This window comes from Corvus kubaryi, unplaced genomic scaffold (genome assembly GCF_017639235.1).
Source record: "Corvus kubaryi isolate FWS band 111438036 unplaced genomic scaffold, C.kubaryi_AGA036_p1.0 37353, whole genome shotgun sequence".
NCBI lineage: Eukaryota > Metazoa > Chordata > Aves > Passeriformes > Corvidae > Corvus > Corvus kubaryi.
The window spans coordinates 2,592,768-2,610,210 of record NW_024581115.1 but is presented as its reverse complement, the minus strand read 5'-3'; the positions used below and the strand labels follow the sequence as shown (position 1 = coordinate 2,610,210).

The window sequence follows — 17,443 nt, the reverse complement described above, 5'->3', positions numbered from 1 at the left end:
ATCTGCCTAGCCCGTGTACATGTGCTCCCAAAGCATGGGGCCAGCACAGCAGCCTTTGCCTGTGCTTTGATGTTCAGGTGCATCTCACGCTGGCAAAATTCCTCCTTGCTCAGCCAACCGTCCAGCCAGCAGGAGATGTGTGGTCCTCTGAGGGCTGTGGAAAGGCATCTGAGCTGGGATCCCCGGCCATCTCCTGAGCTGGGATCCCCGGCCATCTCCTGAGCTGGGATCCCCGGCCATCTCCTGAGCAGGTCCTGCCGAGGTTCAGGATATCGCTCAAAGGGGAAGGTTTGACTCTTTGCAGTCCAAAGTAAGATAAAGCTGAGGTCCCAAAGCATTATCTGTATTTCTCTGTGAGTATGGAAGCAATGGTCCTGCTTGAGACAAGCAGTTGGCAGCTGTGCTCCAAAAGTGATCTGGCAGTGACGTTCCCTCTCAAATGTCTGGCTATCAGCTTTAAGTGCAATAAGCTTTACATACAGCCTGGAATGTTGTTACTGTCTAAATGAAACAGGTTTTTGTAGAGTACTTTTCTGTTCAGGCATCACATTTTCAGCTGTGCATGGAGAAGGAGCCACCTACAGAGGGGGCATGATGATGGTGGGGCTGAAGAAGAGCTTGTCCTTGGAGCTGCCTGCATGAGGGTCCCTGTGGGCCGGGCAGGTTTGGGCATCCTGTTTGGAAGAAGGGGCTGATTGCTGCTGTGGGCACTGCAGGGAGTTGGCACCAGGCCCTGCCATCACCAGCTGTCCTGCGAGAGGAGGAGGAAGGCGGCCTCAAGGACCAGACTGAGTCTTTGATTTATGCTACTCTCAGAGGCAGAGCATCCAACCTTCACCCCACCACTGATCTGCAGCAGGTGCTGGGAGCACCCATGGCACCCCCGCTCCAGCCGGGAGCCCTTGGGTAGGGTCTCGATGCCTCAGGCAGCAGAGTGCCACAGCAGCGATGAGTCACAGCCTGTCTGGAGAGGGGGTGGCTCGTGTTTGTGTTGGCAAACCCGGCTGCCACTGGCAGCGGGCCCAGGGAGCACGAGAGGCTGGGGCTGGAAGGGCCCCTGTGCTGAGGAAGAGATCAATGGGAGTTGGAGTTTTAACATCACAGGGTGACGGTTCCTGCCAAGAGCCTTCCACAATAAAACCAGCAAATCAATCCACCCTCCGCTGAGTAACTCCAGATGAGGACTGCTGGCCTAGTAAATATGATCAACAGTTCGCTGCTCCTTTAACAGTGGCTTAAGTAAAAATACACAAATTCATTTATACTTTTCTGCACACCAGAGAATCCCATTTCTCTCCTCAGTTAAAAGGTGTCACACCACACACTGGGTCAACACTTGGCACAGAAGAGGAGGGCAGGAAAAAGGGCAAAGAAATTATAATTTACAAAAAACCCAACAACAGTTAAGCCAGTTCTAGATCAACAACCCTAATCAGGACCTTGGGCATCCTAGGAGGCCTTTTCAGGACTAGGGCTGGTCACAAACCAATGTCTCCACTGCTGGGAGCAGACCCAGGATGTTGCTTTGTGCCATCCAGGCTCAGGTTTGTCCATCTGAGATCCAGAGAAGTTCACCCCAGTTCCCCATCCCGCAGACTCATTCCAGTATCTTCATCAGAAAGTGGGATTGTGGGGTAGTAGTAGGGTTGCTTCTAAGACTTGATCTCTTTTGGGAAGATCTTTAGCACATGAGTATCTGACATGGCTGAGATAAGATAAGCCATAAAATCAGCTTTCATAATGGATTTTTTCATAGCAATAGATAATGGGGATTACTTTATTGTTTATATTAAAGAAAAAATGCACAGTCCTTTATCCACAAGGAGGAACAGAAAAACTGGGCCTGGGAACCTTGACAGAGACCCCAGTTCACAACTGGCATTAACTGGTGGTGTTCTGGAGTGTCCAGTCAGATCCACTGAAGTCAGTGGAGTTAAATTAACTTAAACCAGGCAAGCAAACAGCCCTCAATGAAACCCAGGAGATGGTGAGTGCATTAGTCAGAGCTTGGCTGTCCGTGCTGGGATAATCAGGGTCCCCACTGTCCCCGAGCCAACCTGGGGCAGCCTTTATAGTGGGTTCCCTCCTGGATGTGCTCCTCAGGCTGGGTAACAGCATCTCCGGGATTTCCTGGCAGGGACAGGGCAGCTGTCTAGGGCTGTATGGAGCCCTCACTGCCTCCTTGCCCTCTGGAGCTGCCTGCCCACATTCACAGGGAGATTTATGGCAATGTTTTCCTCTCTCCTGGCTGAGCTCAAGTGGCCCAGGGGCTGATCCAGGAACATGATACCTCAGAACTGAAAGCAGAAAGCTGCAGTGGGACTTACCTGTCCCTGGAGAATATCTCTGTGGATGGAGGAGGACATAGCAAAGCAGAAGGCTGCTCTGTCTATCTGATGCAAACCAGTGTCTGATTTTTCAGAGTCCCACTCTGCTCCCCCACAGCTGAAATGTGCCTGTGGGCAAGGGATCCCTGGTCAGAGACAGTTAAAAAAAAGATAGTGGGGTTTTTTTCCTGTTTGGAACAGAGTTCCACCTACGGTGGCCCACATGAGTGTGTCTCTCACTCTCCAAAGCTAGCAAGGACGTCTTGTCTGGCAGCAGGAGAGGAGATGGAGGCTGCAAGATCCAGCAGGTAAGGGGGTAAAATGGCCATAAAGGATTAAAGCTGGCAGGGGAAAATCACATCCATGGCTACTCTGTGGCAATGCCATGGATTGAGGGAAAACTCCTGCATGTGCAGTGGCTGTTGAGGTCATCAAGGCAGCTTCCCCAGCACCCAGGATACCTGCACTCCTCAAGACCCACATACAGCTGGTTCCAAAGCTTATCTGTAGTCAGTTTTACAATAGAAAGTGCCTTTGTTTAGTCAACAGAACCACTAATACATACAATTTTGTTGTTAATAGAGCTGTAAGAATTTTAAGTACTTCTTCGGAATGTGTCATTTTTGGTTGGCTTTTTTAGGCATCACAGGGTGCTGCGTTTGTAAACAAGTACTGAATAAAACATTTAGCACACAGCCGCACTTTGTACAAGTGTCATGCAGGTTTCTAAAGTTTCAGAGTGAATAAATCAAATGCAAACTGCTGCCTGGCAGTTGACTTTGCTCCTTATAAATAGCTAATTTGGACAACTTCGCTTTGCACATCCCATGAAATTCAAATACTATGCATATGGTTAATGCAGGCACACAAATCAGAGCTGCAACAGCCCGTTTTATAAGCCTGGGTTGCAACAGAAATGCCACAGCCCAGGGCAGGTCAGCTCCAGGTTGCCCTCCCTTTTTCCCGGAGGCGATCGCAGGAAACACCAGCAGGTCACTGTGCTCTGCTGCCTGGCCCCAGGGGACGAGCAGGAGCCCCATGGTGACCCAATTCACTGCTGGTTGTACTGGTTGGCAGCCATCATCACTCAGGGGAGAATTAGGTCCAAACTCAGCCATGAAAAACAACCCTGAATTTATAAGCCCGATGGAAAAAAGTAAGGGCTGACTCTGCCTGGCTTTGCGGCTCTCAGTGCTGGGCACAGGGTGGATGCACACCCTTCCTCCTGCCCAGGCACAGCGTTGTTGGTCCAGCCCTGCAGAACCTCCATGTGGGATGCAAACTTACCTGATCCTCCCAGGAGGCTCTTAGCAACATGGAGGGTTCACCCAAGCTAGCCCAGAAGTCAGCCCAGAGGCCCTAATCCTGGAAGGTGCTGAGCAGCTCAGACTTCTGCCACTCATCTCTGGATTTTGGCATGTGTTCAGCAGGAGCAGGATCAGCCCCTTGCTGTAATAATCAGGGAATGAGGAACTCGGCTTGACTGAGTTTCCCTCCCACCCCCCAATGCAAAAATGCTGTACATTCCTTTATGCAGGTTTCCATAGAGTTGAACTTCTACTATTTTTTTGTTGTTGCTGTTAAAGGGATCAGCAATGCACTGTACAATGGGATCTGGCTGTCAGGAAATGTGGAGGAATTCAGGGACACTTTTAACATCTTCCTGGTGGGACTGGAGGGCAGCATTAAACCCAGCATCATGGAAATCTCCCCACCAAAGAGAAGAAAAAAGCCCGGAGGAGCCCTGAGAGAAGTTACAAAGACATTCTGCTTTGTTGATCCTAAATTTAAATAAGTTATTTCTTCCCTACTTCCTTTGTTAAAATACGATATTCTGGCTTTAATTGCTTCAATCCTATTATTTGTTCCTTTTAGCAAGTGATTGTGTAGCCCCTTGCCGTGGGGAAATCCCCTGACTGCGGGTCCGTGTTACTTAGACAAGTCCCCTTTCAGAAGTAAATGCCATTCTTAGCATAGGGAAGTACTTTAGGTCTAAAGGGGTTAAGAAGGCCTCCCTGCATTCAGAAACATGCAGGGGTCCCACCATGCCAGTTCCAGCCTTTTGAACTCTTTCCAGCTTTTTTTTCTTGCAACAAATCTGTCTGACTGCCACCAGGACATAGGAAGCGTGTGCCTGTCAAAGAAATCAAGTTTACTTTTTCTGACTTGTTAACAGAGGCAGGGTATAAATAGAGCTAACTCTGCTCGCACAAGTAGCGTTTCTCTTAAAATAAGGGGGTGACTTCCTAGGACCTTTAATCCAATGAGGTCCAGACCAAACTGCACTATCAACAGAGGCAGCAGAGGAGCTTGCTGAAGTTTTTACCGAAGTCAGGTGCATCTGGGTTCCTCAACAACTTAAGGCTTACCCAAAAAAAAAAAAAAAAGCAACCCCAAGCAAACAAGAACTACTTCCAGCTCGGACACTGCTACTGCCCTGGAGAAGTTCTGAGATGTTGTTGGTGCTGTTCTCTCGGTGGATGTGGATCTTGCTGGGGAAGAGCAGTGTCCTCTTGCTTCTGGAGGTCTCTCTGAAAGGGAGAGCCCTACCTCCAATCCGGTACTCCCACGCTGGGATATGCCCCAATGACATGAACCCCAACCTGTGGGTCGACGCACAGAGCACTTGCAAGAGGGAGTGTGACGCCGACCTGGTGAGTGATGCACATTTTTGTGTCTCTGCATCATGGGCTCTGCTGGGGCTGTTGGGGGGCTTGGTGGGAGCCTTCTGTCCCAGCTGGAAGGGCGCTGGCACCGGGCAGGACCCCATGCAGACAGCGGATGTATTGAGTTGACCCGTGACCTATATAACGTAGAAAGGTTTGATGAGTTATCAGTTAAGAGGGGAGGTGTGTGCCAGCTGTCACTTTTGCTCTGTTTGCTCTGTTTGATCCTTTTCCTTGTCTTCATGTCAAAAGAAACGTCTGAATTTGATACTCCAGAACTCAGCATGCCCTGGGGCCAATCCATAGTATTTTAACAGTGTCATCATGCTCTTTGTTGGTGGTGGCCATCATCAATGTTTTATATTCCTGGGAGGAATCCTGTATGAAATAGTTTAATTTAGTATGTAAATCATCAGCCTTTGCTGCATTTGAAGCACAAAGCTTGCTTGGGGTGCAGAACAGGGCATGGCTAAAAGGACCAGGCAGATGTTCTGTGGGATGCTCCCAGCTCAAAATATGTTTAGCTTACAACCCTAAAATTAATTTTTCAACCTGTCAGCACTGCCAGCTCAAGCTGGTATCTGAAAATACCTGTTTGTCCTGCGTCTTACATCATGTCCCATGACAAAGCTTCTGTAGCCCAAACGTGGCTGACAGGAGCATAGGAGCATTTACTGTGCTGAAAAAAGTGTTTGGGTTTGTGCTCTGTAGCCAGGTTGTTTCTGCAGTGCTAAAAAGGGGGGGAAAACAGACAAAATTTCTGGCCGTAAGTAAACAAAGACATTTACTCAGATGGATCCCATGTGTTAGGAAATGAAGGTGCTCTTTTTACTTTTGCCATTCCCAAATAAGCCACCTCTGTTCCAACTACCAGGTGCAGCAATGAACACTAAAACGCTTTCAAAACCCCAGCAGCAGCAGCAGCAGATGATGATGTTTTAATAATTTACTGGTCAAAACCTGAAAGCCAGAAGCCACTGGCTACAAGTAGTCCCTTTTGCCTTGTGGCAGCACAGAGTCCCGGGACCTTGGATGGAGTGAGCGTACTGCAGGCAGCCAAGGACTCTGCCAAGCCACACTCCTTAACCCCAGCTGAAAACCTCCCCCATCCTGGTTTCTAGCTTTGCTTCTGAAACCTAGTAATGTGTAGCTGGAAATGGGGAAAGAGTTTTGGTATTAGGTCATCTTTTTCCCAATAAGGAAAGGATACTGGACTCAGGGGAAGCTCTTTAGCTTGGTAGCTTAAAAATCATTTTGTTCTCACTTGTGGAGAAAGCTGATGGATTTTAGGGGGCTTGTAGAGGTTTAACACACGGTGGAAGTGTGCCCTGTTGGGCACATGGTAGCAGTGGTCCTGGTCCCTTGAAGTAATCCATAACCACCCAGCAGCCCTGATCACACGTATCAAATACCTTTTCTGCCCAGAAGATGAAAATTCTGCTAAAATTAACCACAATTTAGAGCTGACTGTAGCCGAGGCGGGGTGTAATAAATCACTAGAAGAGCGATGCTGCATTTGAAAATAAGACTAAAATAGGACAGAGAAGCCATAATGAGCTGTTTGGGGTTTGTTTTTCTAAATACCATAGAAAAATTATTTTTGGAGCAAAAATTACCTTACTTTTGAGATATTCTATTATTTCCTCTACAATGTGAACAATTACAAATCCTTGGCAGTTTCACCTCCAAGAGCAGGCTGTTAGTCTCAGGGAATTCAAATAATACTTTACATACTTCTGTGGAAAATAAGAAGGATTACTGCCTACAGCCATATGATAAGACTTTCCATCTGCTCTTGTTTCTCAGGGCTTGTCCTCAGGCATTTCAGAGAGCGTGGAAGGGGGGTGGTTGGTTCGTAGTCAAGCAGTCCATGTGACTCTGGGGTAAAGACTTATGATGAGGTTTGTGTTTAAGAAATAGAATTACATTTTCCTTCCCAAGAGTCTTCTCCTGAAGCACTTCAGAACCCCCCGGGAGATGCTGAGGGAATGTTTCTACTCACTGACAGTGGGGACACTGAGTTTCAGACCATGACTTTCTGTGGCAGAGCTGAGTTTCTGGGCTCTCTGCTTGCTGAGTCTCCAAAAAGACCTTTACTCAGTTCCCAGTAATGATCAGGTTATTTTCCTTCCCCACAGGAGTGCGAGACCTTTGAGAAGTGCTGCCCCAATGTCTGTGGAACCAAGAGCTGTGTGGCCGCTCGGTACATGGACATCAAGGGGAAAAAGGGGCCTGTGGGGATGCCCAAAGAGGCCACCTGTGACCGCTTCATGTGCATCCAGCAAGGCTCAGAGTGCGACATCTGGGACGGGCAGCCTGTCTGCAAGTGCAAGGACAGGTGTGAGAAGGAGCCGAGCTTCACCTGTGCCTCCGACGGGCTCACCTACTACAACAAGTGCTACATGGATGCAGAGGCCTGCATCAAAGGCATCACACTGAACGTGGTCACCTGTAGGTACCATCTCACCTGGCCAAACACCAGCCCTATCCCCCCAGAAACAACAGCTCGCCCTACCACCGCCTACTCCGAGACAACGGTCGTTGATATCCTGCCGCCCGCCTTGGTGAACAACCCCGTCCATCAGTCCGTCTACGTGGGAGAGACCGTCAGCTTCCTCTGCGATGTCACAGGCAGACCCAAGCCAGAAATCACATGGGAGAAGCAGGTTGATGGCAAGGACAAAGTTATCATGAAGCCAAACCATGTCAGAGGGAATGTCGTGGTCACCAACATCGCCCAGCTGGTCATCTACAACACGCAGCTGCAGGACGCGGGAATCTACACCTGCACCGCCCAGAACAGTGGTGGCCTTCTCCGGGCAGATTTCCCTCTGTCAGTCATCAGAGGAGAGCCCACATCCAAGGAAGCTTCCCAGAACAAAACACATTTTCCAACCGATGAGTGCCTGAAGCAGCCGGACAGTGAAGACTGCGGGGAAGAGCAGACCAGGTGGTACTATGATGCCAAGAAAAACAACTGCTTTACTTTCATCTATGGGAACTGCAACAGCAACCTCAACCACTTTGAGACCTACGAGAGCTGCATGCTAACGTGCATGAACGGCCCCATTAACATCTGCAACCTGCCAGCCCTCCAAGGCCATTGCAAGGCCTATGAGCCCAGGTGGGCCTACAATAGCTTGACAAAGCAGTGCCAGTCCTTCATCTATGGCGGGTGTGGAGGCAACGAGAACAACTTTGAGAGCCGGGAGGCCTGCGAGGAGATGTGCCCCTTCCCGAAGAACATGCACTGCAAGGCCTGCAAACCCCGCCAAAAGCTGGTGACCAGCTTCTGCAAAAGCGACTTCGTCATCCTGGGGCGCATCACGGAGCTGACCGAAGACCAAGACTCAGGACACGCCCTGGTGACAGTGGAGGAGATTCTCAAGGATGAAAAAATGGGATTAAAATTCCTGGGGAAGGAGCCACTAGAAATCACGCTTTTGAACATGGACTGGAGCTGCCCATGTCCCAACATGACCACAGTGGATGGCCAGCTCATCATCATGGGGGACGTCCACAATGGCATGGCCGTCCTACAACCAGACAGCTTTGTGGGCACCTCCAGCATCCGGCGCGTGCGCAAGCTCCGCGAAGTCATCCACAAGAAAACCTGTGAGCTTTTGAAAGAGTTCCTAGGATTGCATTAACCTCCCTCACGCGTGTGAGGCGCCCCGATCTGTGTTAGTAGGGCTAACAAGTGCTAGGCTAGTGCCAAACTAAACACGCTGTTTGAAGATACACTGTAGGAATTATGCAGAACCCCTATTGTAATCCATTAATGATGCTTAGCAACAACGTAGTTTGGTCTTTGGCAGGCACGTAAACCAGCAGTAAAAGGCCATTAATCTTGCATTGAAATCAATTTGTCCATATAGGAGTGCCATTTAACTAGGTGACTCACTGCAGTAATTATACAATTTTTATGTAGCTTCCATCATAAAGGATGGAATTCATAGCATTTGTTTGGCTAGTTGGTACACAGCTAAGAAATATATAATGTCAATTTAACCTGTCTCATTTTCAGTCTGGTTCATCATTTTAAGTCACATGCTTGGCTCCTTATAGCAGCACTAATATTTCAAGACAAAAGCCTGTAAATTATTGTCTATATTTACAGTTGTGCTCATTTAACCAACTTATGCATTATGAGTTTGCTTCTTTTAATTGCAATTTTCCTTTTTTTTTCCTTTTAAAAGCCTCATTTTTAAATGGCAACTACTACCTGTGTTGCAGTCCTTACTGGAGGAGAAACTCCCTTGATCCTATACCCAGGACAACAGGTCCCTGTAAAAGCTCAAGGCACAGTCTTACCCTGAAATGACTTTTCTGTCACCAGAACAAGGTCAGCAAACACCCTCATTCCCGAGTTGAGTTTCAATCAATATATTTTATATCACAAAAATTCCAAGCCAGAAGGACAGCAGTGTGCTGCCAGCTTCTTGCTTTTGAAAAGCCTTTACACCTGAGCATACACAGCAATTTATTACTTATTTTCAGTAGCAATCCTGCTTTTATAGATGAGAGAGCAAAGTAAGAGGAGTCAGAACGAAATTCAACCTAGGAAACTGTAATACAGAGTCTGCAAACTGCATTAGGCAGACACAAAGCTCCTGAATCTGAACTGCACAAACACAAGCAGACAAAGTGGACACTTTTATCAGTGTCACCCTTTTAGAGCCTTTTTAGAGTCTTTCAAACTCAGAATACACTTTCCACCAGGCCACTGTATATGGGTGTATGAATGAATTCCCTAAGACAGCCAGCACGGGCTGTGGGTGGGAGCAGGTGAGTACACATAGGATCAATCATTTTAACATTTGCATGTCCAAAAAGCATAACATTTGCCTATACAAAATCCTTAAATAAAGAAAAGGCTGATCCTGGAAACATCCTGCCTTGCTGATGACTGTGATTGCAGGGAGGACGGGCAAGCATGGCATAGTGAGCCTTGTCCCTGCCCCTCATTCTGTGGGCTCAGCCAAGTGACTGTGGCAGAGCTCAGAGCTTGCTGCCCTGCATAAAGGGCCAGTTCAGGGGTGGAGCAGTGTCAAGACACGTCCGGGTGAGAAGAAGGAAGGGAGGAAGGGAGGCAGGAAGGTGCAGGCAGTGCTGCCCCATGGTGCCATCTCATGGGCTCGCTGTGGGGCGGCCGAGGCTGGCAGTGGGCACACGTGTGCTGCTGCAGGCCTGTGTTGGGGCTGGGTACAGCAAGGGCTGGGGAAGGAGATTAAACAGGCAGATGTTGGACATCTGCACCCCCCAAAGCCTGTGCATGTTGGGTGTTTGGTTGTTGCGGGGAGGAAAACTCACAGCGAGGGAAACAGAGTTGGATGTGAGTCCAGCTCTGGCTCCCCTGATTCCATGCTCTGCACCAGCAGCCAAGCCATGGGTAGAGACCACTGCAGGATGGAGAACTAGGCTCCTCTCCCAGTGGTTTGGGCTTGGGTTATTTCTGAAATATTCCTGCAACAGGAACAGATCTAAATCTCCAGTTATTTGGATAACTTCAGAAGAAGCTGCGTGGGAGGGAGAGAGAGGAGTCTGGACCAGGTTTTGCTGACCAAGAAAATACCTGCTGGGTTTTTGTTGTACCTTTCCTAAGTGTATGTGAAAAAACTCCAATTAAAGGCCCATAATGTTTGTGTATGTTCTTGTGGAGATCATTTTCTGCAGATGGGAGATGCTGACCCTGCTGCCGGCATCTCCACCAGATCATCCCCGGCTGTGGCAGCCACCACTGTCCCATGGCTCATCTGCCATTTTTTGAGCAAGCTGTAGGAAGTGGCATGTTCTTGCCATACTAACACGAAGGTTTTGGAGGATGAAGGTTTAATAAAGACAGGATTTGTATGGCTCCTTTTCCCCTAAAGTTAAGGGATTTAGCAAGTGTGGGAGTGTTGAAGTGTCTCGGGAGTGTTGGAATGACTCGAGAGACATGGAGCTGGTTGTTCCAGAAGAGCTGGGATGCAAACGTAGCTGGGAGCAGAAAGCAGAGGATTCATTGCTGCTCCAGCCAGCACAGTGCAGTGCTGAATCCTGGGGTCTAAAGTGCTTTCTTGGCTTTCCCTCCTGGTGAATCCCCTGGGAAGGCAGCAGGCACTTAAAACATTCAGTGTGCAAGTGCTCTGAGGCACTGAGAGCCAGGGCTGTGCAAGGTGTGTCTGCCAGCCCCCTTCAGGCACACAGGCCTGGTGTGTGAGTGTTTTCCTGCGAGGGGATCCCGGAGGACATTCTGGGTCAGTTTTCCAGTGTGGTGGGGTGAGATGGACACTGAACAGACCAGCTCAGCTCCCTGACGCAACACAGCCACTCTTGTGTAGCTCCTGCCCAAACCTGCAGACATGACCAGATCCTGTTGAGCCCCTTGGGGTGCCCCTGGCTGTGTCCCACTGCACAGAACCATCACAGGTACCCTGAGGCAGAAGGAGCAGCGCCACAGGCATCCCTCGCCTGCTCACCAGGAAAAAAAACATTCCTGGCAGTGCTGGGAGCACCACACCTCCCCGTGGCACTGGACTGACCCCAACCCCAAGCCTCTCCACCTTCTGACCTTGAAGAATTCAGCTCTCCACTCAAAGCTAGTATTTTAGTTCAGCCTCTTATTAAACCCTTAAGAAGCCTAAAATTCAAGCCTGACCAGTCCAGCAGCCCGGGGATGCTGCTGCATGGGGCCAGTGCTGGAGGATGTTGCTCCACCTTTCAGGACTAATGGGCACAGGCATGTGGCTCCTGACCAGGAAATCCCTTTTGTGTTGCTCATGAGCTCAGGTTCCATCCTGCTCTGTGGGGTCCTTCTCTCAGGCTGTCAGAAAGCTGGAAGGAAATGCCAGTATTTAAAGTTTGTATAAAATGTATGAGAGGAGAGAGAGAAAGGGAAAAGCCTCCTTGAGTCTTTGAGCACCAGTGCCTGTGGGAGGCTCCAGGGAAGAGCTGGGGGATTGATGCCACCTCCAAAGCCACATGGCTGTGGCCAGTGGCTGATGTCAAAGATTTCCTCCACATGCAGACAGGAGGGAAACAGCATTTCCCACAGACACTGGCCCAGGAAGCAACACAGAATCATAGAATCATTAAGGTTGGAAAATACCTCCTAAGATCATTGAGTCCAACCGAGAAGCTGGGAACAGACGCACATCAGCTGGGTCTGAGACCTGCAGGAATTCTCCAGGGCTCAGGGATGGATCTGGGGGACACTTGACAGCCCTGAACCAGTGTGAGGTGCCCATCTCCCAACCTGGAGTGAGGATGAGAGGTGCAACCCCCGAATCTGCAAACTCTGCAGCTGGACGGACACCATCCAGCACCTGGATCCTAACAGGAGTCACAGGTGGTTGTGTCTTGCTCTGCTAACAGGGGACAAACAGCACCAGCAGCAGCCAAGTGATGGCATGTGGCTGCTGCACACAGATTGCACGTGGGGCTGGTGCCACACAGGGCTGGTGCCACACAGCTGGCAGGGCATGAGGGTACAGGGAGCTGCACGCACGGAGAGCTGGCTGGGTGATTACTCAGAGACAGATCCTGCATCAGCCACGGCGCCCAGAGCTGCTGAGCTCAAAGGAAAGAGGCAATTGAGCATGTTCTCATTGCAGAGACTCTAGATGAGGTCAGGCAGAAGATTTAATGGGCAACCAGCTCCAGAAGAAGGAGCAAACAGCGGTGATGACGCTACTGGAATATGATTCAGACAGCAAAGGTATTTAAGAGCTTAGTTTCCACTTGTTTTAAAATAAATTAGGGACCCCTGCAAGAAATCCCCGCTGGCTATGGGTCTCAGTTTCTGAGGGAGGTGGTTGTGATGAAGGTCATGCACAGCTTTAGCCAACACCTAATGATTTCCTGCAAAAAGAAGGATTAATTGAGCTGGCACCAAATGAGCACCTTGCACCACAGGACCCACTTCCTCCACCTGAAGCACCTTGTGCCCCAGTTGGCTGTAATTCGTGCATGTGCATGAGCATGTGCATGTGCTGGGAAATTCTCCCTGTGGATAATTACCAGGAAAAGATCATGGCCAGGCTGGTACCTCTACTGAGGCTGGATGGAGCCAGATTTTAAAGGCAAGGCTGTGAAAATGTCAGCCTGAGCAAGAACATCCAGTTTAAAGCCTGTTTTAATACCAAATATTTAGTGTTTTCCCCTCCTCCAGCACTGTTTACTGATTGACTACAAGTGACCTCCAGCTGCTGTATTGATTTACAGCAGCTGTCAAAGGGCAAAAAATGAGCCCCATGCCCAGGACCTGAGAAGCTCTGAATGGAGGTTGCACAACTGAGTGAATGTTCTGCCAGCACTTTCAATCTTGGAAAAAAAAAGTCAGCTTGGGGTCCTGATCTCCAACACAAACAGCAGTGGGATTTGAAGATAAGGTTGCAGCACTAGAGGACATATCTATTAGCCAAAAAAGCAGCACAGTCTGTTTAATTCTCAGCTATTTATGGCTGGGCAAATGATATGACATTTAGGTCTCAGAGTTTAGAAAGCAAATGGAAAGTCTTCCAAGGGCTGATAGGTGGGTCAGGTTTCAGTGAGGAAACTCTCCAACTCTGGTGTTTTTCTCTGTACCCATCCCTACATCCACCTTTCTTCCCAGCCAGCCTGTCCCTGCCAAAAGGTGCTGGGGGTCTCCTCCAAACCTCTGGCTCATTGGTGGACACAGAGCTGCTCTGACAAAGGCAATGAGAGCTGAATGTCCATGTTTCAGAATTAGGGACACTTCGGGATGGGGTCAAGCCTCCCCCAGACCCCTGGTACTGTGCCCTGGGGCAGGAGACTGGTGCTCATAGGCTGGAAAGGGCCACTGGGCTTGTCCCACCTGGCAATTCCTAACCCCTCTCATGTGTCCCAGACATGCAGGAGGGAAGGAAAAGGCTGGAGACAAGAGAAAGAGGGAAAGATTCCTCTGGGGGGGGGGCTTGGGGGGAGAGGTGGGTGGGCATTTTTTTCACCTTAAACTGTTCTTACAACGATCCAGTTGGACTGGATTACCTGGCATAAAAAGAACTACCCATAAAGGGCTTTGTGCCTTCTCTTTCTCCTTTGCTCTGCTCCTCACACCCCTGAGCCAAGGGGGGACTGTAACACGTGTAAAGGACATTGCTTCCTCTACTGTTTGAAATAAACAGGAAAACAACAGTAATAAATCTCCAGGATCAGATGGTTTTCACCCAAGGGTAAAAGTACTTACATAAAACATTGCTTAACCATTAACTGCAGCAGATAACCTTTGCGTCAGTCCATGGCAGGACCAGAGCACAGAAGGTGGCAAACATGGGGCTAATTTTAGAGAAGGGTTCCCAAGGGCTGGGTATGAAAACTCAGCAAGTCTGGTATAAACTGTAAGAGAGGCTAAAACTCACAGCTGAGTGGTAAATAGGATGTGAGAAGGAAGAGTGTGTGTACTTCAACAGAGGGAAGTGATGCTCTGTGACACTTTGAAGCAATCATAAGGACAGGGATGTCCAGCTGAGGGAGTTGACTTGGGTCAAGGCCTTAGAGCTCCAGCTTCCTCACCCAAGGCTTTTAAAGTCATTTAGCTGTCCTGTGTCTGGGAGCGGTGTGACAGCCTCCTGAGACAACAACTGTTTGCAACATCAGAAGGAAAGGGTGAGACCAAAAGGTCAGTGTTCAGTGTGAGGAAAAGTCATCGGCAGTGCCCCAGGGAACCTGTGGAGATGGTCGGGCAGATGGATGGGAGAGGTGGAATATGAAGGTTGTTACTGAGATCGAATTATTCAGAGCTGCAAAACCACGAGCTGACTGTGAGGAGCTGCGGTAATGCCGAGTGACAGGATGATAAAATAGCAGATGAAATGTGATATTGATTAATATACATGGGGGGAAAGTGAGTCCTGGCTGTGCATTCCTATGACAACTTCAAGCAAGCTGCTCCCATTCCAGACCTGGGTGATCCACACATGGATCTGACGGGGGAGTCCAGCCTGGCTCTGGTGTGCAGGCAGCCCCCTGAGCAGATCCTCCACATCACACCTCTCAAAACAGCACCAGCAGCTTGATGACCTGCAACATTCCCATTAACAGGCACAAAAGCCCGTGGACTTCTCAAAATCCCAGCAGCACTGCCCCGTGCTCAGGCTGGACAGGTTGCTGCCCTGCTAAGAGAATGCTCCTTGCTATTAGGAACGTGCTCCTGAGATCACCAGATAAATCTCAGCCACATCCCAGCCCCATAATATCAGATCTTGCTAAAACAGGGACCTCACCAGCATCTGCCCCCACAAGCAGCCCGTGCTGCAGGATGGACAACAGGCATGGACCCAAACCCAGCTCTGGAGCCCTGAGTCTGTTCAGAAGATCCCCACAATTCCTGCATCTCTGGTGCTTGGAAAAGATGCTGGAAATCACAAAGCTCCTTCTGGAAATGCCTCCAAGGCTGGCCTTGGCCGAATCTCTCCATCCCTGAACAGAGAGCAAGGTGCAACCAGGATATTCCAGGGGAGCTGTGGGGCAGAGGGGGTCTCACCAGCCTCAGCAGGACTCACCATATCCTAGAACTGTACAATCATCAAAGGGTTTGGGTTGGAAGGGACCTTTAAAGAGCTTCTCTTTCCATGCCCTGCCATGCACAGGGACACCTTTCACCAGCCCAGGTTGCTCCAAGCCCCATCCAACCTGATCTTGAATGTTTCCAGGGTTGGAGCATCCACCACGTCCCTGGGCAGGCTGTGCCAGGGCCTCTCCACCCTCACTGCACAGGCAGGGGCAGGTTCTCCATCCAGCACTGCCCGAAGCACAATTTAATGACAGAGCCACAGCCAGCACCAGCACCCAACAGTGTGACACGGTCACGGCACCCACCACGGCCCCAGCGTGACCCGAGGTCTTCCTCACACGGTCTCAGCTTCCTATTTTGGCAATATTGAAGGGCAAATTTTAGAAAAAGCCCGTATCCCTCAGCACTGCCACGACGTGCGGTGGCTGGAAATGGGGACGGGAGGCTCCAGCCGCTCCCGGCGCCCGACACGAGGTGGCGCCGGGCATCGCGACATCGGCGGCGACATCGGCGGCGACATCGGCGGGGGCACCGCGTGGGGACCCGCTCGCAGCCTCCTCACCTGCGGCTGCCCGAGGAGCATCCTCCCGCTGAGGCTGGGCTGGCCTCGGCCTGCTTCACTCAACTGCTTCACAGACACCTGGCCGCGTAATTTGTATTATTCATTAATAAAATCGTTAATTTCTCTAAGTGGGAAGCAACATCACCCTGCCAAGCTGGGCAGCTGGGTCCTGCTTCACTGATTTCATCCTTGTCTTGTTAGCAGAACAGGATGAGAGATGTTAGGTTTATCAGGGGAAAAAATTATCTGGTAGGGAGTGTGATAAGGCAATTAAATCCATTTCCAGAGCTGCAGGGAAAAGCCACAATGTGTAATTTATTTGAGACTTTCTCTCTCCCTGTTTGCAAATTGCACAGTTTCTAAAGATATTGGTTCAGTTACTCAAAATTATTCATTAATCTCTTCAGTGAATAATACTTGACCAGCAGATCATCCAAAAAGTGAGTATTGCAGTAGCATTGCAACCAAATTCTCCATTTCTGCTGTAGTTTATTGTCACTAACAGATGTGAACGACTCAGGTAATTAACCCGGGATGAAATTCAAATTGTGTATTTGGTTATAATATCTGCAATCCTCAATTTTAACTGTGCTAGCCAGCTCCAAAGGTCACCTCATCAAGAGGTGGGTGAAAGTATCTGATCTCTGACATAATGGAATTGCTACTTTTATTGGGAGGTTTGGATTTTGGTGAGAGAGCAGCCAGTGGGCACAGAGAGTCAGCAGAAAATAAACATAGATTAAAAGGAAAAAGTTAATGGCTTTCTCAGATCTACTAATCTAACAGGTGTTATCAGCAGGATTTACTCCAAAATCTCTTTATCTGTTGGGTCTCTGATGGTGCTTTTCCCCTGAAATACCAGGTGTGGCAACCCAAAGCATTTAGGAATCATGAGTCACATCTCCCTCCGTCACAAAATTGGCTTTAAAATCCCGTTATTTCTTTTAAATAAATAAATAAATTGTTGGAGTTTTTTGGTCATTCTTATAGTTTGCCTTCAGATGGCAGAGCCTTCCAGCAATCACAGGTTTACACTTTGCCACCACCAGCATTAAACAAATACTCCCTTCCTCAGTTTTCTTTGTGAATGAAAGTTTAAGGTCCCCTCGGCCACAGAACTTCTAAAGCTGGAGCTTTCGGTGCTCCCTCAGCCAGGACAAGGCTCCCAGGAGGGTCTGGAGGAGCAGTGTTGCCACCTAGGGACTCCTGAGAGCTCTAAAGGAGTTTTCTTCGAGGTGGGATGCTCTGACGCCTTTCCGTCGGGTCGTGGCTGTTTGCCTGCTCGCTGTAGGTGTCCGGGGAGGGAAGCAGCTTTTGGAGATGGTCTTTTTAGCTTGGCTTTTGTTTTCCTACAGAAGTATTAGCCTTTGTG

At 49.3% G+C, this 17,443-nt stretch overlaps 1 protein-coding gene and 1 long non-coding RNA gene across 2 annotated transcripts; both read left to right on the top strand.

The window, feature by feature from the left end:
• Positions 1-4,336: 4,336 nt before the first annotated feature.
• WFIKKN2 (WAP, follistatin/kazal, immunoglobulin, kunitz and netrin domain containing 2) lies at positions 4,337-10,642 on the top strand. The gene is made up of 2 exons (XM_042032404.1): positions 4,337-4,981; positions 7,132-10,642. The coding sequence occupies exons 1-2, from the start codon at positions 4,781-4,783 to the stop codon at positions 8,641-8,643; spliced, it is 1,713 nt and encodes a 570-aa protein (XP_041888338.1). The 5' UTR covers positions 4,337-4,780; the 3' UTR covers positions 8,644-10,642.
• Positions 10,643-12,090: 1,448 nt separating this feature from the next.
• LOC121666785 lies at positions 12,091-15,357 on the top strand. Its single transcript, XR_006016796.1, has 2 exons — positions 12,091-12,692; positions 15,038-15,357. It is a non-coding gene; the product is annotated as an uncharacterized LOC121666785 (long non-coding RNA).
• The last annotated feature ends 2,086 nt before the right edge of the window (positions 15,358-17,443 follow it).

What these genes read in the sequence shown, in the direction of transcription:
- WFIKKN2 (XM_042032404.1), top strand. Translation starts at nt 4,781, where the DNA reads ATGTTGTTGGTGCTGTTCTCTCGGTGGATGTGGATCTTGCTGGGGAAG. An exon ending in GGGAGTGTGACGCCGACCTG is followed by an intron (nt 4,982 to 7,131) that starts GTGAGTGATGCA and finishes CCTTCCCCACAG; the next exon opens with GAGTGCGAGACCTTTGAGAA.